The sequence below is a fragment of the Varanus komodoensis genome, unplaced genomic scaffold, assembly GCF_004798865.1.
Source record: "Varanus komodoensis strain SLA01 unplaced genomic scaffold, ASM479886v1 scaffold60, whole genome shotgun sequence".
Lineage (NCBI taxonomy): Eukaryota > Metazoa > Chordata > Lepidosauria > Squamata > Varanidae > Varanus > Varanus komodoensis.
Genome location: NW_025336223.1, coordinates 3,565,474 through 3,589,245, shown reverse-complemented (window position 1 = coordinate 3,589,245; position 23,772 = coordinate 3,565,474). Strand labels below are relative to the sequence as shown.

General features: G+C 46.1%; 2 protein-coding genes across 2 annotated transcripts; one reads left to right on the top strand and one right to left on the bottom strand.

Annotated features, from left to right (window-relative positions):
• Nucleotides 1-6,892: 6,892 nt before the first annotated feature.
• On the top strand, nucleotides 6,893-13,511 carry GNB3 (G protein subunit beta 3). The gene is made up of 9 exons (XM_044449661.1): nucleotides 6,893-6,986; nucleotides 8,757-8,795; nucleotides 8,980-9,086; nucleotides 10,104-10,167; nucleotides 10,352-10,514; nucleotides 10,937-11,003; nucleotides 12,478-12,679; nucleotides 12,884-13,100; nucleotides 13,345-13,511. Exons 1-9 carry the CDS (start codon nucleotides 6,930-6,932, stop codon nucleotides 13,449-13,451), a joined length of 1,023 nt encoding a protein of 340 aa, XP_044305596.1. The 5' UTR covers nucleotides 6,893-6,929; the 3' UTR covers nucleotides 13,452-13,511.
• Nucleotides 13,512-17,172: 3,661 nt separating this feature from the next.
• CDCA3 (cell division cycle associated 3) lies at nucleotides 17,173-23,772 on the bottom strand. The gene is made up of 6 exons (XM_044449662.1): nucleotides 23,704-23,772; nucleotides 21,562-21,730; nucleotides 21,257-21,395; nucleotides 19,628-19,903; nucleotides 19,003-19,124; nucleotides 17,173-17,513 (listed from the first exon to the last, which is right to left on the bottom strand). Exons 2-6 carry the CDS (start codon nucleotides 21,679-21,681, stop codon nucleotides 17,373-17,375), a joined length of 798 nt encoding a protein of 265 aa, XP_044305597.1. The 5' UTR covers nucleotides 21,682-21,730; nucleotides 23,704-23,772; the 3' UTR covers nucleotides 17,173-17,372.

The window sequence follows — 23,772 nt, the reverse complement described above, 5'->3', positions numbered from 1 at the left end:
CTGTGCCCTGGCACTCTAACCTAAACACTGCCTTGGGACTCAAACCAAGATCTGTAGGAAGGACTTGAACAAGCCACTCACAGGACGCGAACCTCTACTATTATTCCTGTTCCCTTTTCCATCCAAAGCACAGTCACAAGATTTAGGTGCTGTTGTGGGCAAACTCCTTCTAGGGCCTGAACAGCCCATCTGAGGGTCACTTTGGTGTGCTCTCATCCACCAGTCCGTCCCACTCACAGCATGAGGCACGTCTTGTATCTGGGAACCAGTCTTCGGATGTTTGTGGCCCTTTAACCTGCTTTCCACCATTCAGTTTTGCAGCTCTGGGCTGGCATCCTATTGACATTTACTGCCACATGGAGCCCCCTGAAGATTGCTTGGCAGAGTCCAAAGTCACAGTGTGGTGCACACATAGAACATACATACATAGCACATGGCAGATAAGTAGAGCAGGCAAACACTGAAACATCTTACTAAACTACTCTTGAAGGGTGGGTGACATTGCTGAATTCATTTGCTGTTGTTTTTGTTTATGGGCAAGAGCTGGTCCCATGGACAGCACCTCATCCCCAGCACATGGTTCTGGCTGCTGGGCAAGACCTCCTTAGATGAAGAATACAAGCTGTGCTGCTCCAGGGCAAAATCCATGGCCAGAGAGTCAGATGTGTCCCATTTGAGTCACCAAATGCACTGAACAAAAAAAGTCCCTCTCATTCATTGTTTCACCATGAGAGGGGCAGGCAACACCAGCAAGGAGTTTTGTATTTTAAAAGACACTTTATTGAAGCTGAGTGCGCTCGTTTCCAGTCGGGATCAGCTGCCACAGTCATGATGCACAGTGAATTTATATGTTTAGTTTTGAAAACATTACAGCAGAAAACATTCAGTTACTTTTGTACATGGTTATCTTGACCTAGACTTCTTTTTAGGACATCTGATGTCAAAACATCTCCCTCCAGGCTTATTTTTACAAAGTCTGACCTTCATGACAGAGGTTTAGTGTATATTTTGACCCTCTTGTGTTTCTCTCATAGAACACTAAGTAACTGACCCTTGTTTGGTCAACAGGAAAAAATATAGTCTTCAAAAATCAGCATTCAACTATACTAACTATAGAAAAGGCAAAAAATCATAAGGCAATCTAATCAAAATGGCAAATCCACTCTGTTCATTCATTTATTAAATTCATTTGATTAAGCAGTGAAGATTTTCTGAAGCATCTGACAGCATTAGTCAATTGCCAAATTGACACCCAAAGAGACCTGGATTGGCCTGGGCTTGGATTAAGTGCCATGTCTGGCATGAGCTGCTTTCAGCCTCTGCCAGGTTTTCTTTTCCAGCACAGCCAGCATCTTCTACTGCCCAGTAAGAGTAGTTACCCACTTCTGTGGTGAAAGAGAAGCCAAAACAGTGGAGAAGGAAATAAGCATGCAGTGGACACTTGGTCATGGCCTATGCTGAAACAGAACTGGAACCAAAGGGGGGCACCGGATTGGCGATGTAGGAACAGTGCTGGCAGGGGTGGGATGGGGGATGGTTTTCACATGCTGCCTGGAGTCATCTAGGCTGAACTAGCCTATCTTAAATACAGGGTCCAAGGTGGGCTTTGCTTGTCTATCTCCCAGGCCACTGGGTGTAGGCTCCCCACAGGCTGCAATATTCCCTCCTCCTAAAGCCCCTTTGCATAGCAGTTAAGTATGAGGGAAAAAACTTTCCACTAACGCCAATAGGAGGTGCTTTTCCCCTTTCTAAGCTCAACTGCCATACAGAAGGGATTGCCAGGGGAATCGCTGCCAGGAGGAAGGAGGTAACCCCCCCCCCACACACACACATATTGTGGCCCCCAGATCCTCGCACAGAGCAATTTACCTCCCCCTGCTGCTAGTCAAAGCTGTCCTAAGCTTAACTGCATAGGGTGAGGGCAATTTTCCTTCAGGAGGGAAAGAGAAATGGAGGGGGGGTGGAGGAAGAGGCAGAGAGGTACAAGCGGAAGAGGGGGGAAATGTGTCTAGTGCCCTCTTAAAAGGTCGAACAACCTGGGCAGCAGGTCCTTCTTCAGGTGCTCCAAGCGAGAGCAAGATCTGGATCCTGGCGTGTTTGGATTGGCCCCTCCAGATTTTTGCATCTCTCTCACATCCCTTTCCTGTAGCTCATAATGAGGCTGCACTTGATGTGGGGCTTGCTCTGCTTGTGCCTTTGTCTGTATATCTGTGGGAAAGTGCAAAGGGTTGGGGAAGAAGTTCCGAGCCCACACCACCTGGAGAGACACCCTCAGAAACCGGAGAGCAAGGAACCTGAGGCTTCCCCACTTTCTCTTCCCAGGCACCCTGCCTCTCCCTCCTGCTGTCCACCCTTCCCCTCGTTACGATCCCCACTCAAAAGTCCCTTGCTTGTTCGTTCTTAATACACCCCGTGGCGATTGTATTATTTTAAGGCAGTTTACAGGCATTATGGAAATCATTTCCTTCCTTCATTTCTACTTCCCCTCTACTCTCCTTCCAGATCTTCAGCTTTGCCCCCCTTCCTCTGCCTTCCAGCACTCTACCTCACAACCAGCATTCTGATCTTTCATTTTAAATTGAATATTTGGTGGTACGTTAATTGGGCAATTAATTGAAGAAGACTACAACAGAATCTGCCTGGGAAATTATTTGAGGTGACCCCATGACTTATTTATTTATTTGTTTGTTTAGAATATTTATATGCCGTCCTTTCGCAAAAGCCTCAGGACAGCTTGCATAAATAAATAAGAATAAGAATATAAAACATAATACAAATAAATTCCAGATCCACCCTGGCTGCAGATTAAAACATATATAGCCAATATTAAAAGTTATTAAAATATTGTTGGAATAAAAAGGTCTTAACCTGGCGCCGAAAAACAAATAACGATGGCGCCAGGCGGACCTCTCTTGCCTTTGAGTGGCTTTGAATAGCATTCTGTCCATTTTGATGTCATTTATTTATGTGTGTACTTGAGAGAGAGGATGAGAGAAAGAGAAAAGTCTCATGAAAAGAATCCGTCATTTCTGTTTTACATTTTCTCTCATCTGTACAAATTAATTGAAATAGTAGGAGGGTGCAAATTTGGCTGCAAGTTAACTGAAGAATTTATTTTTAGATTTTTTTTTAAGATGAGAAAATAGCTGTGATAATTATTTCTAAGTTTGCATATGTAGGTATAAATGAATATATGCCAATTTTATGCAGGTTTGTGTCATATGGGTCTGGGCCCCAAATAGTTTAAGGGCCTAGCAGAGCCAATTACAAAGTGAAAATAGCTTCTTCCTCTGCTCTCGCTTCTGCAGTGTAGACACACTTCACAGCCATGTAGCATGCTTTCCAGATATTTTTCTCACAGATTTAGAATCTGATTAATTAGCCCTGGAGAGCGGAAATGGATATTTGTGCCACACTGTCACCCTAGTGGAGTCTGATCTTCTATATCACCTTTCCAAGCGTTCAGGAAGTATTACACATCTGTAGCTTAGATAGATGCTTGTGCGCTTCTGCTTTAAATGACTGTCTATATCTGCCCTGAGTTTCTTTAAATCTACAGTTGTGAAATTAAACAAAGTCAATGCTAAACACCTTTACAGTCTGTAAATCTGGAAGAACTGGAGAGGCCTCGGTTATATGAATCCTGCAGAATGAAGTTTGGCCCTGACTGAAAAATATTCTTAAATTAAAAAAAAAAATACTATCCCACTGCCTGCTCTTCCATTTGCCAGCCCTCAACTCCCACCTGTTTCTGAACATTTGCTCTGCCAAAAAAAGCTTTCCTACCTGATCCATGCATTTGACTAGTGGCAGTGCCGGAAGGGTGCAAGGAAGGGAGGTGCTGAACATGGTTGTGAGGATATTGAAGTGCCACAGCCCACAAGATCTTCATTCATACTGGAAGACAACCCTAGAAGCTTAGATGTTTTTGAAACCCTGTACCAAGTTAATGAAGGATTTCTTCAGATGGGGTCATTTCTGATAACAGGCAAACCCAAACTCACCAAGACTAACTTCTAGTCTTCCTTCCTGTGATATCAAAATATAAAAACGAATATTTCTTAACTGTCAGCAGAGGGCGAAGCTGTGAGTTCAGCTTTCAGCCATCTCCTTCCTTCCTTCCAGTTTATCGTATACAAGTGCCAGCCTTGGCACACTTCCAAACAGACAAGCTGCTAGCGGTAATCAACCATTCCTCTTCCTTGACAACCACAATTGCTGTTGACACTCCACACTGTGCATCCATCCCAAACCCTGCATGGTGGTACTACTTTCCCATCTTGCTTGAGAGGCACGGGTGCAACATGGGTAGCATCCTATTGGGCAGATGAGCCTAAATCTATCACAGCTCAACATCTGGACATATGGGAACGTGACCTGGGCCCAACCGTAATATGCTTGGCATGGCATAGTGGGCATGGCCAGTGCAAAGAACAAGGAAGTTAAGCGGGCAGAAGCTAGAGCTTTCCATGGCACTCAGAACCTGTCCCAGCTGCTACTCAGAACATACGAAAATATTTTCTAAATAAAAGTTAGGAGGAGTAGAGCTCCTCAATGGGCACCCAAGAAGGCAAGGAAAACAAAGTGGCTTCCTCAGGTACCATGATGATGAACCCTGCACTACCTGGTTAATTTTAAAAAATGGTAATTTTAAGTAATACAGAATCTTGTCTATATTGAAAAATATTAATATAGCAAACAGCACTTAAATTAGAGATTTATAGTGCTGTACCTGTATAATGCCACACACACACATATATATCAAATGGGAAAATCCAGCTTCCGGTCATTGCCTACTTAAGCAAGGGGGTTAACAGTGATTACTAGAAGGGGTGTGTGTGTGTTTAATGTAGCACTAAAGGGACACAGCACTTTAGAATGCTATAATATTTTTTCTTATAGCATTACAGATTATAGTGCTATTCCATTTATAATGCCTGGATGTATATTGTTGTCTATGTTTTAATAAAGCAAAGAACTTATTTAAAATGATGGGTCTGGGAATCCCTTTCTGCTCTGCCATTTTAGCAATGCGGTCAAGTGCAGTGATGGGAATAAGTTTGCCAGTTTACTAGGAGCTTGATCTACAAAAATCAGATTGAAGGGAAGTATAAAAACTGATACTGCCTGAGTGTGCAGGAAGAGGGACTGAAGCGGTGGGAGGAGGAGAAGGTTACAGAGTGATGGACTGCAAATGTGGCTCACCTTTCACGCTGCATTGCTGTGGAACATGGGCCACATTTCACTCTGAGTGTATTTATTATGTCCTTCCCATTTATATGAGCTGGAACTATTACCAAGTGCAAAAATGTCAAAACAATATAAAATAGATTCAGTAGCAAATGTATACGTATGAAACCCTGCACTATTTCCAGTGCTTAAGACAGATTATATATGCATTTATATGTTTCGATTTAACAAAAGGGGAAAAAAGAATTGGAACAGGCTTTAATAGACTATAATAGATCAAAGTGCTGGCAAGTTTGACAACCCCTTTAAATATGCAAACATTCAAAAATATTAGGAATGGAGCTCAGACTGGCATTTCAGAATTTGACTAATGTGGATCCAATTCAGTTAAAGGCAAGCCCTTTAACTTACAGTTCACTTCAGTTAGGAAGCATTAACCATCATCTTAATTTGTCCATTGAACTCAACAGTACTTCAGTTTTGTTTGACCAGATTACACCTATTGTGTATGCTTTGTACCCTTTAATTCCAGATTTACCACATATTTATGTACCAGTTTTGTATGTGGTTTTGTAAGTGAACATGGACAAGGATTTCCACAATTTCCGTAAGAGCCTCTGCCCTCTGTTTTGCCATGAGACCTTATCCTTTTCAAGCCACTTGCTCTGTCACTGTTTACATTTTAAAAATGTGCTCTCAGTCCCTATGGAATCTGGCCATTCCACATGTACGACTCATCCAGTTTTCTGCTCACACCAGCTTAAACATGCACAGCACACAAGAGATGCAGTCGATGGGCTTCTCTGCATGCAACATTTAACCCAGTGCTTTACTGAGGTGACCTTTGCTTTCTTTGCTGGAGAAAGAATGTCCTTTTAGCCAAGCTCCGCCCTCCCCCCAGGGGTGGACTCTTCTCTTTGTGTATCTGTACAATTTCTGTACAATTCCACTTCAGAACACAAGATGGCGCTGCGGTATGGAAATTCTAGTAGGCCTCCTTAGCGTCCACAAAAATACAGAATCATCCTCGCTCGAAAAAAACGTTGCAAAAATGGCTGGGAAATATGGGTGAGGCCCTAGGAGGAGAATGACTTCATGTAAAGAACCTGCAAACAGTGTGCAGGAAATGCCTCATCTTGCAGAGGTGGCCACCAGGGAATTTGCTGCCTGCCCAGAAATACATCTGAGCAATCTTCCCCTGGAAATGCTGCTTCTTCTGGCTGCTTTTAGATGGATTCCTTTCGCTGTATCCTGGCAGATGCTAGAAACACATAGTGAGCCAGTCCGTTGTCATATCTGGTCATACGCCCTGCAGCTGAATCATGTAGCCCACTTACCTGTTTGAACCAGCTTGCTTCTTGAGCATCCAACATGCATTGGAAGACATGAGGGTGGCTGGCAGCACCGCAAAAGGTGCACCAGCATCCTCAGGCGCTTCCTTGCTTGCTCCGTATTTTGCCGAGTGAGCTTTCCTCCCTGATCTGCAGCAGGGTGGTGTGGTGGGGGACAGAGGTTTCTGTTGGTCTGGGCCTAGGTTTGCTGTAATCTTCTGTCACGTCTCTTCTATTCAATACCTGTGGTGCAGCCTGCTGTAAATTATTAAACTAATTCTTGAGATCCAGGCATCTAGACATACTGAAGACATGAAAGAGCTGGAATCTCATGGTTGCTCTCTTTCTCTTTGGATTGCTACAGAACCCCGGTGACCCCAAGTGGGAGGCCCAGAGCTAGTCATCAAGATGGGTGAAATAGAACAGATGAAGCAGGAGACTGAGCAGCTGAAGAAGCAGATTGAGGTAATGCTGGGCACAACAGAACCTGCCCGGCTTGAGCTCTTGGCCCATCTCTGTTGGGGCAACCAGCAGCCGAACTACAAACTGAGTTGGCATCCTCACCTCTAGCAGGACGCTTTCTCTCACCCTCCCCATCTGTACCTTGGAGAATTGTATTACTGGCACACCATAGAGTGTTACCCAAAGGCTTATAACTATATAGCATGTTAAAGCTTGTCATCATCATCTTGGGCTCTGACTTTACTAGCATTGTACTTTTGATTAACTTTCCAGAAATTGCTTCTTGAAAGTTAACATTAAACTGTTTCAAAATCACTGCTAGTGTAATAGCTGTATTCTGTTAACCAAAAGTTTAGCGTAATTGTAAGATTGCAAAAAACCGTGCAAGCTTTCAAGATCTTTAGATCTCTTCATCAGGCAAGATATTACAAAAGCAGGAGTTGGGGAAGGAAAGAGTTGACTAGATGTTGAAGCCATGATATCTGGATGGTTGCAATCTTGGAATGGAATGAAATGTATTGGTTGAGAATCTTGATGTAGAAGCCATGATACCTACACAATTGTACTGCAAGATGAAATATACTGCCAAAGAATGAAACAGTCAGGCTATATATCTACTATAAGCCTGTGATAATTTTAAAGCAATTGAAGGGGTACTTGTTCCCTCCCTTGAATTATTTGGTGCAAGTACCAAATAGTGTACTTGCACCAAAGAGAGAGAGCCAGTGTGGCGTAGTGGTTAAGAGCATGGGACTGGGACTCAGACGACCCGGGTTCGAGTCCCCGCTCAGCCATGGAGCCACCTGGGTGACTTTGGGCCAGTCACAGGCTCTCAGCCCAACCTACCTCACAGGGGTGTTGTTGTGGGGATAAGATGGAGGAGGAGAATGATGTAAGCTGCCTTGAGCCCTTTGTAGGAAAAAGGCAGGATATAAATTGAAAAATAAATAAATAAGAACAGAGAATTCTGGACCAGGATTAGAATTAGAAGAGGTCTCTTGGTGCCTTTCCACTTAGCATTCTGCAAGAGGAGTGATTTGCAGGGCTGCAACTTGGCAATGGCTTGGCTTCCGCAGGGATACAACATGCTCCTTCTCTGAATAGTCATCTTCCCACTTTTACTAACAGAAGATGCAATGGAAAACATGCATTTCCACCCAACTGTTACGTAAGACGTAAACCTGCCCACATCTTAATGTTCTGGTCAATCTGTCCACAAGAACTGGGATGGCTGATATGTGGTCTGCACCATACCTATTTTTAAAGATATAAACAGTTTTATTAGGACGACTTAAGGAATAGGATAACATTTAAGAACTATTTTTATCACAAAAAGTGCTTTAGTTTTTAAAAATTTTATGTTGGGTTTTGTTGCTTACTCCAGTGTCCTAAAGCCCATGACCACAAAAATTGATGGTGTGGTGTAGAAGAGAAAGTCCAACATTTGCAAGACTGTATGCAAAACTTGATCCATTCTAGGTGTTGACTGAAGAGTTTGAGCCAATCGCACATGCTCAGTCTAACCTACTTCACAGCGCTGTTGTGAGGATAAGTCACCAGAGCTCCTTGGAGGAAGGACAGGATGCAACACGATCAAGTATTTGGCTCTGAGTCCATCTGTTTGACCTGCCTTTTCAAGGGGACGAAGCAAGAGGGGGGTGGCCTCAGGGCCAGAGAAGTCAGGGCCCATTTTCCACAAAGAAGGTCTCCATCCCTGCTGCCTTCTTTTCTTTGCCCGTAATTTCACACCATTTCTCTCGCTTTCCATTGTAGGACGCTCGAAAAGCTTGTGCGGACACTACACTTGCCCAGGTAAGAAGGGCTGGTAATAAATTACCCGATCTGGTTGCATTTTTAATTTTTTTGAGAGAAAGAATTTAGCATAGCTCCCAAGGGAAGAATGGGATTTCCCAAACCACCTGACAGACATGGGTGTTCTTTCTGTTCACCCACCGCAACCTTTGATGGCGGGAGCTAAAAGCCCTTTTTTATGCAGCTCGTCTCTGGGATTGAAGTGGTGGGACGTATCCAGATGCGTACACGGAGAACCCTGCGTGGGCACCTGGCCAAGATCTATGCTTGTCACTGGTCCACAGATTCCAAGTAAGTGATGCCACGAAGATGGGGCTGGGAACCTCCCCAGGGCACCACCATGCTGCCTCTTCTACTTCTTTTGTAACTCCTTCCTTGATAGTGTTGAAGCCAGCCATGGGGGCAGACTAGGCAGCCAGGGGCTCTTCTTACCTCTGGTATGCAGAGTCTTGCAGGCCGAGATCCTTCTGGTGCTGAAAGTTTCATTTGCTCTTTCTGCACATGTTTATAGGCAGAATGGGTGATCTGTCAGTGATGGTGCCTGCAAGTTAACTGTGAGTGCAAAATTAAAACTGAAAGCAAGACAAGAGCATACTGGTCAGCTCTTGATCATTTCGTGTGGTATTCTTCTACAGCTCAGCATATGACGAGATGGGAGGGGACTTTTAATTAGTAGCGATACACTTTGGGGCAACTCATACTTTCCTAATTTGAGTCCTCGTGTCCATTGAAATAAGGTAGGTTTGTTATACATATTTCTATTACAGATGGAAGACCTATAGTCATCCAGGGGCCAAATTGCTTCCTCTGACCAATGCGGGGGGGGGGGGGAGGATGGTGGGACCAGGGCTGTGTCAGGAAGCCCTTCCCACTGACATCCTTTCCCCTGCCTCTTTCATCGGGACTTTCTCCATATGGAGAGCACTGATGCTCCAGGGGCAGCAGAGGGTTGTGCACCTCAGCTGTGTATCCCTGATCAAAAGGAGCATTTCCTCCCATATGTGGCTAGTCCAAAGGAAGTTAGGAAGCTGCTACCTGAGAGAGGGCCTTCTCAACTGTGGCCCCCCATTTATGGAACGCCCTCTTCAAGCAGACTCACCTGGGGCATAGACCCTTAAACTTTCCAGGGTTTGGCAAAATCTTCATTTTCTTCCAAGCACTTTAGATTCCATGTTTTCTTTATATACTTAATATTTTTCTTGTGCTGTTTGGTGTTTTGTTTTGCTTTCATTGTACTGTATAGTATTTTTCTTTTTAGTGTTGGCTTTATATGCCCTGCACTAACTCGCCTCTGGTCCTCTCCCGCAGGCTTATGGTCAGTGCCTCACAAGATGGGAAGCTCATTGTGTGGGACACATACACAACCAACAAGGTAAGGGATGGAGAAGCAGGTAGAAGCATCGGAATGAAAAAGCAGGTGCTTTCCTAGCAGTTGCTAACATTTCATTCCTGAGCCTGCACTGCTGTTGCTGAAGCCCCTCCTGCAACAGGTGATCAATGTTTCTCTCAGGAATCCCAAACTCACTCTGGGTTTCTACCCTGTCCTCTGGTCCCAGGTTCATGCCATCCCGCTCCGCTCCTCCTGGGTCATGACCTGTGCCTATGCCCCATCGGGGAATTTTGTGGCCTGTGGAGGGCTTGACAACATGTGCTCCATCTACAACCTCAAGAGTCGTGAAGGGAATGTGAAAGTGAGCCGGGAACTCTCAGCCCATACAGGTAACCTTTCCTTGCATTTGCCATGTGTATGCTCCTCTCTGACACAGGCAGAGGAGGAGTAGAATCTCAGTGCAGAATTCAGCTTCCTGGGATTCCCAGCTAACCGTAAAATTGCAGAAGCCAGAGAAGTTGCTGAATATTATTTCCAGTGGTCTACTGTGCAGATCTCATTTCTCCCCATGAAGGAGGCAGGATGCACTACAGTTACTGAGTACAAATTTCAAAATTATGCAGAAAATCGTGCTTATTTTTATAACCTGCAGAATTTATACAGGTTGAAGAATTCAGGATATCTTGGTACAAAACAAAATGATCTGTCTGCAACTTTCTAAATCAGAACACACAAATCTGTCTAAATACATAAATCAATGCCCCAGTCTTCCTTTTAAAGGTTTTCACATTCTGTTATCCCTTCCCTGAAGGCTATCTCTCCTGCTGTCGATTCCTTGACGACAATAACATTGTGACCAGTTCTGGGGACACGACATGGTAAGTAGGACTAGCTACCTGTGTGTGAGCTGCCGAGCACCACAAGATCATAGGTAGGGTACAAACTTCCTATATACAAAGTTCCATCATATGTTTTTGCTCACTGCTTCTAGAAGAATCTACTCCCGTAAGACAAACATGTGAAGCTACTGAGTTTAGGCAACACAACAAGCTGTGGTGGGTTTTGGTTTGGTTTGTTTTTACCATTGTTGTTCTGTTGTGTTGTCTGGACCCAGTTGTTGTATTTCTCCATGGTAAATGTGATCTTAGAAACCATGATAATGGTTTGCTCGGTGGTTTCTTTGTACTACTGTAGCCTGCCATGTCCTCTGAATCATGGTTTCCATGGTCTTTCTATGCAACTACCACAGAGTCCTTGGAAAAGAGTGGTAACTGCAGGAGTGATTCCAGCCATCCAGCCTCTATGTGTGGACCAATAAGGAAGAGGCAGTCTACATAGGCAGGGAGCAATGCACCTTGGGATTGAATTTCAGGCAGTGACTGATAGGATACATGCCAACAACAGGAGGACTGAGAGGGGAGAATGGAAACTGCAATAAAGTAGGAATTGCTTGATTATTTGTTGGGTAGTTCATGTAAAAAAGCAAACCATGATAACCACACAGAGGCACTTGGTGTGTTGGTAAACACAGCAAAAAGGCAGGGGTGTTAATCCTGGAAAAAAGTAGCCTAGATACTAGCTTATTGTCCATAAACCCTCTTCTACTCCAGTGCTGGGTTGTATCAACCCTAACCCATGAAGTTCCAGTATGCTCCACCTCCTTAGGTATCCCCTGTCCCAACCTTTTAATCTGTATAATCTGTCTTTTTGTATTATGTTTGTTTGTTTATGTAAGGCATCCCGAGGCATTATGCAATGGGACGGCATACAAAAACTCTAAATAAATAAACAAACCTGCCAGGAACCCAAGTGGGTCCCCTTGAGTCCTGGAGTCTGGGGCAATGGAACCCGGCAACCCTGAACATGATACATGCATGAAGCTCAGGCAGAACGGCCTGCCCCACAACCCGGTTCCACACAAGTTGTGAAACTGGTATGAGCCACAGAAATTTTGGCATAGTCCTCCTAGGAGGGTGCATCTTGGCTGCACCTTCCCATCTACCGCTGTGCCCAGCATATAAGTTGTCAGTCCTGGCAAGATCTGCTCTTCTGAGACTGGAGAGAAGAATGCTGAACAACCCTTTGCCAGCAGCTGAGATACTTGATGGGTACAGCTTTGGAGGTTAGGAGAGTGGGATTGACTTTTCAAGGCAATTGAATTACAAATGTCCAATGTAATTTCTACATATTTCCCTTTTTATTTTTTAAGTGTTTGCACCGTTATATTAGCTTTTAGTATATTGTTGTTTGCAGAACTCTGTTTTGAGGAAAGGTAGGCTGTAAATGCAGCAGTATCCCTAGTCTGTCTGAGATGGCCCTTGCCTAACAAGCCCCTTCTTCTTCCCCCCTCAGTGCCCTCTGGGACATTGAGACAGGACAGCAGAAGACGGTGTTTGTCGGTCACACTGGAGACTGCATGAGCTTGGCTGTTTCACCAGACTTCAAGCTTTTCATCTCTGGAGCCTGTGATGCCACTGCTAAGCTGTGGGATGTCCGAGAGGGATCTTGCCGCCAGACATTCTCAGGACACGAGTCTGATATCAATGCCATCTCGGTATGTTTCCTTGGTTGGCCAGGAACCGTCACCAGGATAGAGGGTGGCTGAGTCTAAAGCTCAGAGAAAAGTGGGCCGGGGGGGGGGGGGATAAAAAAACACTAAACTTTGGATAAAACTATGGCTGAAATAACTGTCAGGAGGGCTATGAAGAAGAGAACAGAACTGATGAGACAGGTGTTTGTTTGTCTTGCTTTGGCCCAGTTCTTCCCCAATGGCGAGGCCATCTGCACTGGCTCTGATGATGCCACCTGCCGGCTCTTTGACCTCCGGGCAGACCAGGAGCTCATTGTCTACTCTCACGAAAGCATCATCTGTGGAATTACCTCAGTCGCATTCTCCCGCAGTGGGCGCCTCCTTTTGGCTGGATACGATGACTTCAACTGCAACATCTGGGATTCGCTAAAAGCAGAGCGTGTGGGTATGTGGACTGAGCTCTAATGCTTTTGCTTTGCTGGCTTCCCTCCAGCCAGGGAACATTTGTCCTCTGAGGGAAGCAAGGCCATGGCTTTTCTAGAAGAGCAAGTTCAGAAACCAAACGACTCTCCTCCAATGTTGAGGACAAAATATCCCCATTCCTCCGTGAGCCTTCTGTCTGAGAGCTTGTCCATGCATGAAAGGACATCATGATTGAGCATGATGGTGTTTCTTTCCTTCTCTTGCAGGAATCCTGTCTGGTCATGACAACAGGGTGAGCTGCTTGGGAGTAACTGCAGACGGCATGGCCGTTTCCACTGGTTCCTGGGACAGCTTCCTGAAAATCTGGAACTGAAGATGAACTGCAGAGAAGGGAAATTGTGGGGAGCCCACCCCAGCCCTGTCATTTACTGAGTGTGACTGACACTTCTGCAAGTTCTGTGCAGACTTCTCAATTCACAAGACTTCCCTACCTAAAGGAGCAGCTCAGGGAAAGGGTCCACACAAGCCAGTTTTCCCAAACTCCTTCTTGCCCTTCCATGGGCTCAGGGGCTCTTATCGTGTTGGCGCCAAGGATGCCCTTCCGTGAGGCAGCCACCGAGCCCTCCCAGCTTTCTTCCCTTGAAGCCACAGAGTGGCCCACTGCCCACCCCCAAATACTTTGCTAAGGTCAGTGAATCAGAGGCATGCGGGCGGTACCTGATGTATCCCATGGGGGTGGCCCACTACCCCAATTGTTCTTGTTCATTTTTACCTCACTTGCTCCCCTATCAGGCTCCCAGACACACCCCAGCAATAGCTTTGCACTGTACTGCAAGGCCAGACACCTTCCTGAGAAGTTCTTCATAGAAAGGACCCTGCAGTGATCTTTATTTTTTTCTCAAATAAGGAAGGAAAGTCAGTTAGCTCTCACTGCTTTTAATCTATGCGTTTTAAGGGGAAGTTTGCTGCCCATGTTTCGGGCACCAGAGCCGGGGAATGTTTAATGTAGTCCTGTTTACTGTTCGCCAGTAGTCACCCCTTTCCCACAATTCCTTGCCCATCCCGCACTGTGCAGTCTTCCTTCAGGTGCCCCTAAGCTACTGCTTTGAGATGTAACTGTATCATACAGGAGTTTTATAGCCCAAGCAAAATAAAAGTGACACAAGAGATGGATCAGCTCAGTCCGCTTCATTTGAGGCTGGTTTCATGGGCTCAGGCTGACAAGGGACAAGTCTCTTACTGCAGCCCAGAGCATTTTGAGAGCAGCCGGAAAAGATGGATGTGCCCCATGCTGCCTGGAGTGGTGAGAAGCTCCCAGGGCAGGATTACAGTCCCTTTTCCTTTGGCTCAGAAGACACTAGAGCTTACTGTACTTTTATCACATTTCTTTCATCCAGAAAGAAGAGCGCAGTGAAGGTGAACGCACTCCTGCGTGCAGTCTGCGCAAATCTTCACAGCACACAAATGGGCACCATACGCCCCTCAGGCTGCACTTGCATTTCCACCTCACACCATTCCACTTCCTTGTGCACACTAACGCACCGAAATCACCAACTTTGTGTACACTTCCCTCCACCGGAGTGCTGGCCCTTTCTCCAGGCTCTGAGGAGTGCCACATTTTCAGAACTGGAGATTCTCGGGTTCCAACAGCAGCCACAGATTAGCAGCAAGCGCCCAGCTTTTCATGCAATGATTGGTCAGCAGCCTTGAAGGTCCACGTGTCAGTCAACACCATCCAGAAATTAGAACTACTGGGAGCAAATAAAGTTTGCCACTTGATGAGAGAAGGCAGTGATTAGCAGCTGCTTCATCATTGCATGTTGTTTGCTATAAAGCAGTAAATACTTCTAAGAAATAAATGTACTACATTTGTTAGACAATAAAAGGTCAGTTCCAGTTCCTAGAACTTGGGCGCTTTCAGACAGAGATCTCTAGTGCTACCAGTTAGAAGGTATTGTGTTATCCTTTCCATCTTTTGCTCCTTAGCTAATACTGTGGTAAGAAAAATCAAAGCAAGAAGTGGTGAGAGACCATGGGGCTGTGTGGAAAAATTCCATGTATAAGCCAGGGCAATAGCACAATCAGCACCTCCGGGGAAAGCACCTCTTTCAGATTTGGCAACTCAAGAATGCGGGTATAAGGATTCATTTTCATAACACAAGATATCTTTCTCATCAGTTAAAACATGCTGGCTTATTTTGGACATTCCATAAGTTTAAAGCTGTCTACATGCTACACCAGACCCTGGAGGCAGAAGTGTGCCTGAAAGTGGTCTATGAATTGTTAGCACAAGCCATTTGAAAACCCTAGGTTAAAAAAATTGCCAGCTGATTGCACGCAATCACTTGTCAACCCAGACATCACATCAAAACACAGTTTAACTTCTGTGACAAGTTTTGTGCAAGACTTACACTGATCTACTATTTCAGCAGTCTTTACAAGACTGCTTTATAGGTCAGTAACATCTCTATTCTGGGATGGCAGTGGGCTGGGGCCTAAAGCATAGTTAGTAGTCCCACCTATATTATAAGGCACAATGGGAGTGGTTACTTCTTGATTCATAGTTCAGAGAGGTGTGAAACAATGGCCCATAGGCAGTAAAAGTACCCCATCTTCCCTGCTATTTTTGTCCACTTGTGACCAACAATTTGTATGAGAGGCACCCCCATATCTTTTCTTCCTGCTCTACAAAGGAAATACACTGTGCTTCCCAAAATACACCAAAAGTGAATCTTTGTGACTGCATGGGTGTGAAGTCCTTAAAAGAACCAAGCCACAAAACATGAACAATACCTCTAAGTCTGATAATGAGCACAGCATGAGTCTGGGGAAGAATAAAAATGGTTTGAATACCTCCTTTGTACTAGAAGCAATTCATCCGCTCCAGGATTTCTCTGCATAGCAGGAGGCAAAGACGTGTCTCAAGAAACTGGTTCAGAGTATCAAGAATATGGTATTGATACACTTGAGATTTCCATAGAAAAAGTGCATTTGAAGGCAGTGTTCAATTTTTACTTGATGATTTAAGTGACTGGCAAGGTATATGGTCATTGTTGTTCAGGGAATGGTGCTGACAACACGATAGTCCTCTGCCTCCAACTCACGTAACTCCCCTTGCAATCATGCGCAATGCATGACCCCCATTACTACAAATACCATGAAAGATACGATTCCTTATATTGCCTGAGGAGACCCACAGGGGATGCCAGACCAGCATGATGCCTGCCTCAAACCATCAGTTTACTGAGCCAATTGTTGCTGCTGGCTGAAAATGACTGCCCGAGGCCTCCGCAGAAATTCTTCCCATGTCCTGGTACACAAGATGCTGGGGACCGAGTGTCGGCCTTGGTGCGTGTGCGCAGTGCGTTCCCCATATGCTGTCCTCTTGCAATATTAAGGAAGAGCCCTGCACTCCTATGCATATCTTCTAAGCAGCAAGCCCTGCTTCAATAAGCGCAGCATACTGCTGGTATATAACTTGCATGGCTTATACACCAGCAGCATGTCCCACAGGTTTTAGACTATTGTGCTCTCCCGCTGCACTTCAAAATCCAGTACTAATTTCTACAAAGGACTACAACTCCCCAGGCTTGTCCTAGCGGATGGGTCCTCAAACTATGGCCCGGGAGCTGGATCCGGCCCGCCAGGCCCATTTATCCGGCCCGCCGTGCCCATTTGGACCTACCGGGCATGTCCACGCCCAGCCACGCGTCCACCACCGCCCACCTCGCCCTGCACACGGGGAGGCAGTGGTTTGCTTGCTGGGAGAAAACGATCTCCAAGCAAGCAAGCCAGTGCCTCATGTGCCCGCCTCACCTCACCTTGTGTGCGCACCCACCCCCTTGCCGGCCCGCGCACCCCTCTGGCACCACCTTTCTGACCCGCGCCCAGCACCTTTCATCTGGCCCCCTGGTGAAAAGGTTTGAGGACCCCTGCCCTAGAGATAACCCACAGAAGAGCTGGCATACAGGTCACTGACCCACCTTAAGTTTGCAAGACACCATGGAAAGTCACTGTCTCATTCTAAAGTAACCTTTATTTTCCAGACACAGAAATCTGGTAGTAGTGAATACATCTCTGAAAACAGCTACATCCAGGGATCTGTACATGATAAAAGATATGAGAACTACAGATGAGAGAAAAATATAAGAGCATATCTCTCTCCTGCCTAGGACAGATGTGGCAAGAAGGAAATAACTTCCAGGAAGTCCAAGCCCGTGCTGCCGCCACTGCATCCCCAACACTTGAGCCTTCAAAACCAGCTTGCCAGAGGCCATGAAACACCTGAAGGAGACTAGTATTCCACCACATGACGCTGTTGATTCTCCTTATTTAAGGAATTCCAGTTATAGCTGCCTGCTTTGCTGCGTCCAGCACTCAACCCTCCCTCTTTGCGCTCTGCTTGGTCATCTGCCACCGATGGACACCGCTTAATCTGGAGAGAGAAGAAAATTGCCATGTCAGGCGGAGGGAAAGCAAAGTAATTCACTGCTTCACCTGGGGGACCTCAGTCAGTCCTGGACAGTCAAAAGTGGAGAGAGGATTTTACAAGTTTTAATCATGCTCTTACCAGAAAAATGCTCATCGAGAAGAGGTCACGATTAAAGAGTAACACTTTGTGTGACCATGCACACAGTGTCTCCCTAGCGCTTTGCAGGAACAGACCAGGCAGACTAGTGTCTGGATGGGACCAGGGGAAATGTTATCCACACCACACTGATGTTTCTTACTGCCTGCCTTAGAACTCACTGACCTTTATGAAGAAGGACTTCAGTTGGGGCATTTGGCAAATTTACCCTTCTCCCAAGTGACCCCAGCATGAGCAGAGGGCCAATTTTTCCTGCCAACCAGTGGAATGCCCAATAGAAGCAATGAACTGCTTGAATAGAAAAGAATCACCTCTGCACTCAGAGATCTCTCTCGTATGACAAGAAGTGCCTCTTCTTGCTTGCAAAGAGGCAAGGCATGGAGCAGACCTTGTCCTTACTCTGTCTTTCACAGCAGTGGTTTAACTTTCTGCCATAGAAATGAGTTGTCTTCCATTTAAAAGCAACTGGGCTTTGCTTTCACGGAACCCAGGTGCACCATGGTGAAAAGTTTCTGTCCGCGGCTCAGCCATTTCCTTGGTGTCCCAGTTTCCTCTTCCAGCAATACCATTTCATTTCTCTAGCTCCTTGGCAGTAGCAACACCTGAGGGGACCCCAGAATGCAGCTGCTCTCCCACCTCCCTCCCTGCACCTGCACCTCTGCAGGACAACTTGTGACACCAGATATATTGGCCTCCAGCCTCATCAGCCCTAGTCCGTGCTGAGGGATGATGGGAAGTGTAGTGTATCATCTAAAGGGCCCTGAGCTACAGAAACAGCTTCCTACACTGCTCAGGAAGGCTGGCAGTGTGACAGCACACTGCCCAAAGCTCCTTGGAGGAAGGGTGTAATAAAGAAGAATTCAGTAAGTAAATGCAATAGGTCTTTAGCCAGGCAAAAGCCAAGACACTCTTAGCTTCGAATGCCACAAGAACTTAATACAGGCACCTTTGCACAGAACTGGTACATAAACGAGGCAAAGCTTGCTACTAAGTAAAAGCCAGTGGCACATTTCCAGCACCAAACTAGCACATGCCCCTGAACATTATGAAAATACTTCATGCACACCACGAGTCAAGATCTGTTAAGCGAGCACTGAAACAGTCAAACAAAGCAGGCAGGGTGCAGAAGCTTGATAACAGGTAGAACAAATATGATGGAAAGGCACCAACCAACCAATCTGTCCTACCTATTCTGAATCCAACTGTATCATCTGCAGCTTTTCAAGGAAAAATGTCAACATGCTAAGAGCCCCCTCAAATAAAGCAAAGGTATATGAGAGCACTTAGCTTTGCAGCCAGTGAAACAGAAGACTCCCTGCACCATACAGCGTATCACCTGGTGAGAAGCAAGGGAATTTGGGGAGTTGTCGTCTTGCAGGATGCTAAGGGGAGAACGTCCAGGACCCATTGATGTTGCCAGTATTTTGTTATTGCCCCTGCGCCTTGTTGGTTTGCTCCCTTGGAAAGAAACAAGAGAGTACAGATTAATCACAGCACTTAGCGAAATGGCAACCCAAGATCACTGATCTGCTCACCCTTCTCCCCTTTCCATGCAATCCCCTGCTCCATGTAATCAGGTGCAAGCAGCCAGGATTGGGCACATCTTGCAGCCCCAAAGAACATGCAGCTTGCATTGTTTTCTTCCATGTTGATCTCTTGGATACAACCCTGCCCCAGGGGGTCAGCAAGAAGGGGACTTGCCCCACATGCACTGTTTACATATGTTAGTACTTTCTTGGGGTCTGTGAACAGCACACCAACTGGGTACCAGCATTAGATTTTAAAGCTCCTTTCACCCTAGACCCCAACTAGTTCTGGCTGGGAACATTACCTCCCACAAATACATAGACAGACATGCTTTCCCATCTGGCTCTCTTTCTTTACTCAGGAAACTGTCCTCACTGTTCATGTTTTCCTTTGCATAGAAGGCAGAGGCCTTGCCTGGGACAGTTCAAGCTCACCTGTAGGATGAAGGACACTGGCAAGGTGAGCTGGTCTTGTTGCAGCTACAACAGAAACACTGGAGTGCAGTGGTTCATTTCTTTCCCCCTCTGTCCCTAGGGGACTTTCCTGGGATGTATCCCGAGGAGCAGCTTTCTCCCTTGAGGTCTCCTCTGTTGCAAAGGTGACTTCAGAGGTCTGGCTTTCGTGGTGAGACTCTTCAAGAGGCAGCTCTTCCTCCATGTTCTCTGGCATAAAAACTTCACTGAGCTGCTTCACTAGACAGTTCATGGTATCTGAAAGGGAGGCAAATCCCAGAATGAAAGAGCTCAGTGCTTCTCCTGGCATGATTGTTTGCATCTTAGAGAGAAATAATCCCCTAAGAGAGCTAGTGTGATGTGGTGTGTGGTTTGGGACTCGGGCATTCTGGGTTCTAGTCCCCACTCAGCCATAGAGCAAGCTGGGTGACTTTGGGCCAGTCACAGACTCTCAGCTCAACCTACTTCACAGGGTTGTTGTTGTGAAAATAAGACTGAGAGCAGGAGGAAGAGACTGGTATAAGCTGCTTTGAACTCTTTAAATGAGAAAATCTAATAAATAAATATGAATTTTAGCCCTACTGCTGGGAAATGCCTGAAATTGTCTGGGCTATTTATGAGACATATGCAGGAAGGCTGTGGCTGTTAGTACTTTGGCAGAAAACTACTACAGGAAACATTTGTGGTGGGGGGTGTCTTGTCCATTCTTTTTCCTTGAGTAGAACCTCTACAAAGAACAACTGGAGGAAAGAACTACCTGGCCAATGCCTAGCATGTTGCTAACAGGCGGCTGTAAAATAAATTTAATAATAATAGAGAAGCACAGTGCATTCAGCAGCCAAGTAAGAGGCAGTGCGAGGTAGAACAAAAGATGAGGGTAGAAGCCCTACGAAAATAATCTATGTGTCACGGCTACTTCATAAGAGGAACTCAGCTGATGAAAAGTCCATCCAATTGCCCCCACTCGCTAATACATATGAAGCAGCACTACTAAATCATCCTCTACTCTACTTACAGTGGGAAGGCCCACATTCCTAGGGACAAGGGAGTAAAGGGCACACAGCCTAAAAACTGACTGTCCGACTGCTTATAGTTGGGAAGAATGAGATAAAGGAGACAGGAACAGGTATAACTACCTAAACAAGGCTTGAGATTCTGGGGTGGAGGTGTCACTCCAGTGCAATGCTATGTATCTGGGAGAAAGGAAAAAGTTACAATTTAAATTAATCTTGCGTGTGCTGGCTCTTGGGTTGGAAAATCAGAGTAGAAACAAAATAAAATGGCTGGTGTGAGAGCAGAAGGACCTTTAGAAGAGGCTCCTCAAAGTTAGAAAACACCCTGAGACACACACACAACTCAAAATTGGCCCCATGAACCCCTTTGGGGAAAGTATGTTTTGTGCAGGGGAGGGGGGCTGAAAGCCTACTCACTTCAATGGATCAGTGACTGAAAGGCAAAAGCAGCCAATAGCAGTCTTCTGAGTCCTTGACAAACATTCAGAACTCATTTGCACAAAGGCAGTGGCAAGCCTGGGAAAGTCATGGAGTTCCCTATCTTGCAGCCTTCGGCGTTCAAAATGGACTGAGCTGGGAATGCCATATCCCCACTTACCAGCCACCACAGCTTTCATGGGGGTGCGTGAGATACCGGGTGTTGGGGAGCGAGGGTCCCAGTTCGGATTTTGGTTGTTGGCTACCAATTCATCTTGCTTCCCAAGAGACAGGGGAGTCGCCTGGGGAGAGCTGTCTACCTGGAAAAAAACCAAACAAACAATAGCTTGGCTCAGCCTGTGAATAAAGTCAGACCCCCGGATCAATGCAAAAAGAGTGGGTGGGGAAGGAGGAGGAACATATGCTGGTCCACAAGACCTGCAGTGACCTCATGGCTTCAAGGAAAGGCATAGGTTCTTTCCATACCTCTATGGGAGTTCTCAAGATCCCCGCCGTGGGCGATCGTGGGTCACTGACATGTCCCAGATGTCTATTAAGCAAAGGTTTGCAGGTGGGAGTTGCTGGGGAGCTCTCAGAAGCCCCCATGGCAGCACTTGACAACTACTCCGGGCAATTTGTCCACCGGCCAGGCACTCTGCAGAAAGAAGAATCACTCTACATGTAGCCTTACGATAATAAAGAAGGCACCAAGAGTCAGTCAAGCCAGCACAGAACTGCCTTCATTTCAGAACTTTGAGTGAACAAAGATTGCCTCAGTTTGTCAGTTCAGAATATATGCCAGCAGCTACTACTGAGATACATTACTCATGATAGATTTTTGCCTCAAAGGGTAGGCGATATAATGCAGTTCTGGTGCTGTCTCCTTAAATGCATTTCTAGATTACCAGCCAGCAGAAATTGGAAGGGGGGGGGGGGGAGACACACCACCAAGTGGGAGGCTAATATCCCTTTGCCATCCACAATAATTTCTGCCAGTACAAATCCACCAGATTTTTACCACTAGATCCACACAAGTATCCCAGTGTTGTCAACTAAGAACAGTCCCAGATTAACAGAGTAGCTAAGGCAGTGAAGAAGAGGAACTTAAACTTAGTTTTCTGCTAATATGTGACAACGGCTTGTGTTTGATTTCACAATATTTTTATTCCACTGAGTTGCAGTTAACTTCATAGTACATTTGTAACATTATTTCTTTCACTATATACATTTGCTGATTCGAACTGTGTTTCAACCTGCTTACCAAGGAGGGTCAAAGTGCCAACAGTTAGAAATGGGGTCCCCAGCTTTCTGGATCAGTAGGCATGTTTGGAATTTCATAAATAGGCAGTAGGTGCTTTCACAAAATAGTTGCCATAGTGGGTGCAGCTTGTTACAAAATAACTATTTCTCAGAAGCTTAACTGATGATGCTAAAAGAAAAGCAACTTGCCTCCAAACCACTATTTTCTTCTCCAGGAACTATTTCACAGAAGGCAAACTGAGGAAGATCACAGACAAGTAACTTGGCTAAAAAATCCAGTACTGGACCTTTGAATATGTTCAGCATAGAACGCTACTCTAGATCATTGGGGAGAGGATGGGAAAAATATCAAAGACCCAGTTAGATTACTCTGCAGTAAGCTGACAGGTTGCAGCTTTCTAAACTGCTTAGCATGCCATTAAAAACCAAAGGTGGGTGGGTTGGAATGAGGTAACTTACAACCATCTCAAGACTAATAGATGTCCATGTTGTACTGAAAAGTTACTGTGGGCAAGATTGGCCAGAATATACCTTCCCATGCTGGCTACAGTAAGACCTGGTTGGCATGTAACAACCCGGAGAAGAGCATGAGTACACACTATTGTTGAATCATAGGCTGTTCATAGTGCAGGGTTTCCACATAAGGTTTAGCTCTGGATTGTTAAACAACCCGGGAAGTGAACCCACAGTGTTGTTCCACTTTGAACTATGGGGTGCTCATGGTTTACAGCCCACAGCTAAACCACATATAAAAGCCACCCAAAATTCACCCTATTTTCTGGGTTGTCATTACGTGTAACCTAGGCCTCAGACTGCTGCTCTGGTAGGAGGGGAGGAGGCATACCCTGCCAGATCAACTGGCAACAATTTAGTGGAATACGCCATGTATTCCCATTTGGCCTCCTCACACGACGGGATGCTGTTCCATAATACGAAGCCTCCCGAAGGCAGACGCCACCATGCCTGGGAAGAGGGCTCCGGCCAAGCCCCATCCCTGCCGGGCCAGGTTCCCCACGCGCAGCCGGGACTGTTCCCGGGCGGCTCAGGCGACCGCGTCGAGGAGGCACGAGGCCCAGGATGCCCCTTGACGGACCAGAAACACGCACGGCCCGTGCCCGCCGTCCCCGCGGAGCCTCACGCTGCGCCGGGTGCCCCAAGGCCCAACTGTGACAAGCCGCCCGCCACTCACCTCCGCTCAGCCCCCACCCCTTCCTCGCGCACCCTGCCCGCAGACTCACGATTCAAATCTCCCGCTTTCTTCGTCCAGCCCCCGCCCCACGCCGCAACTCTGATTGGAGCATCTGGCAGTCAGTCACTCGCACACCGCCCCTTCGATTCCTATTGGACAACGCCGATCCTGTTTCCTACCTGTCTCTCGGCGTGTGAGCTTGTCCACTTTCCATTGGCTGAAAAATAAACATCCGCCCTCTCTTTTGG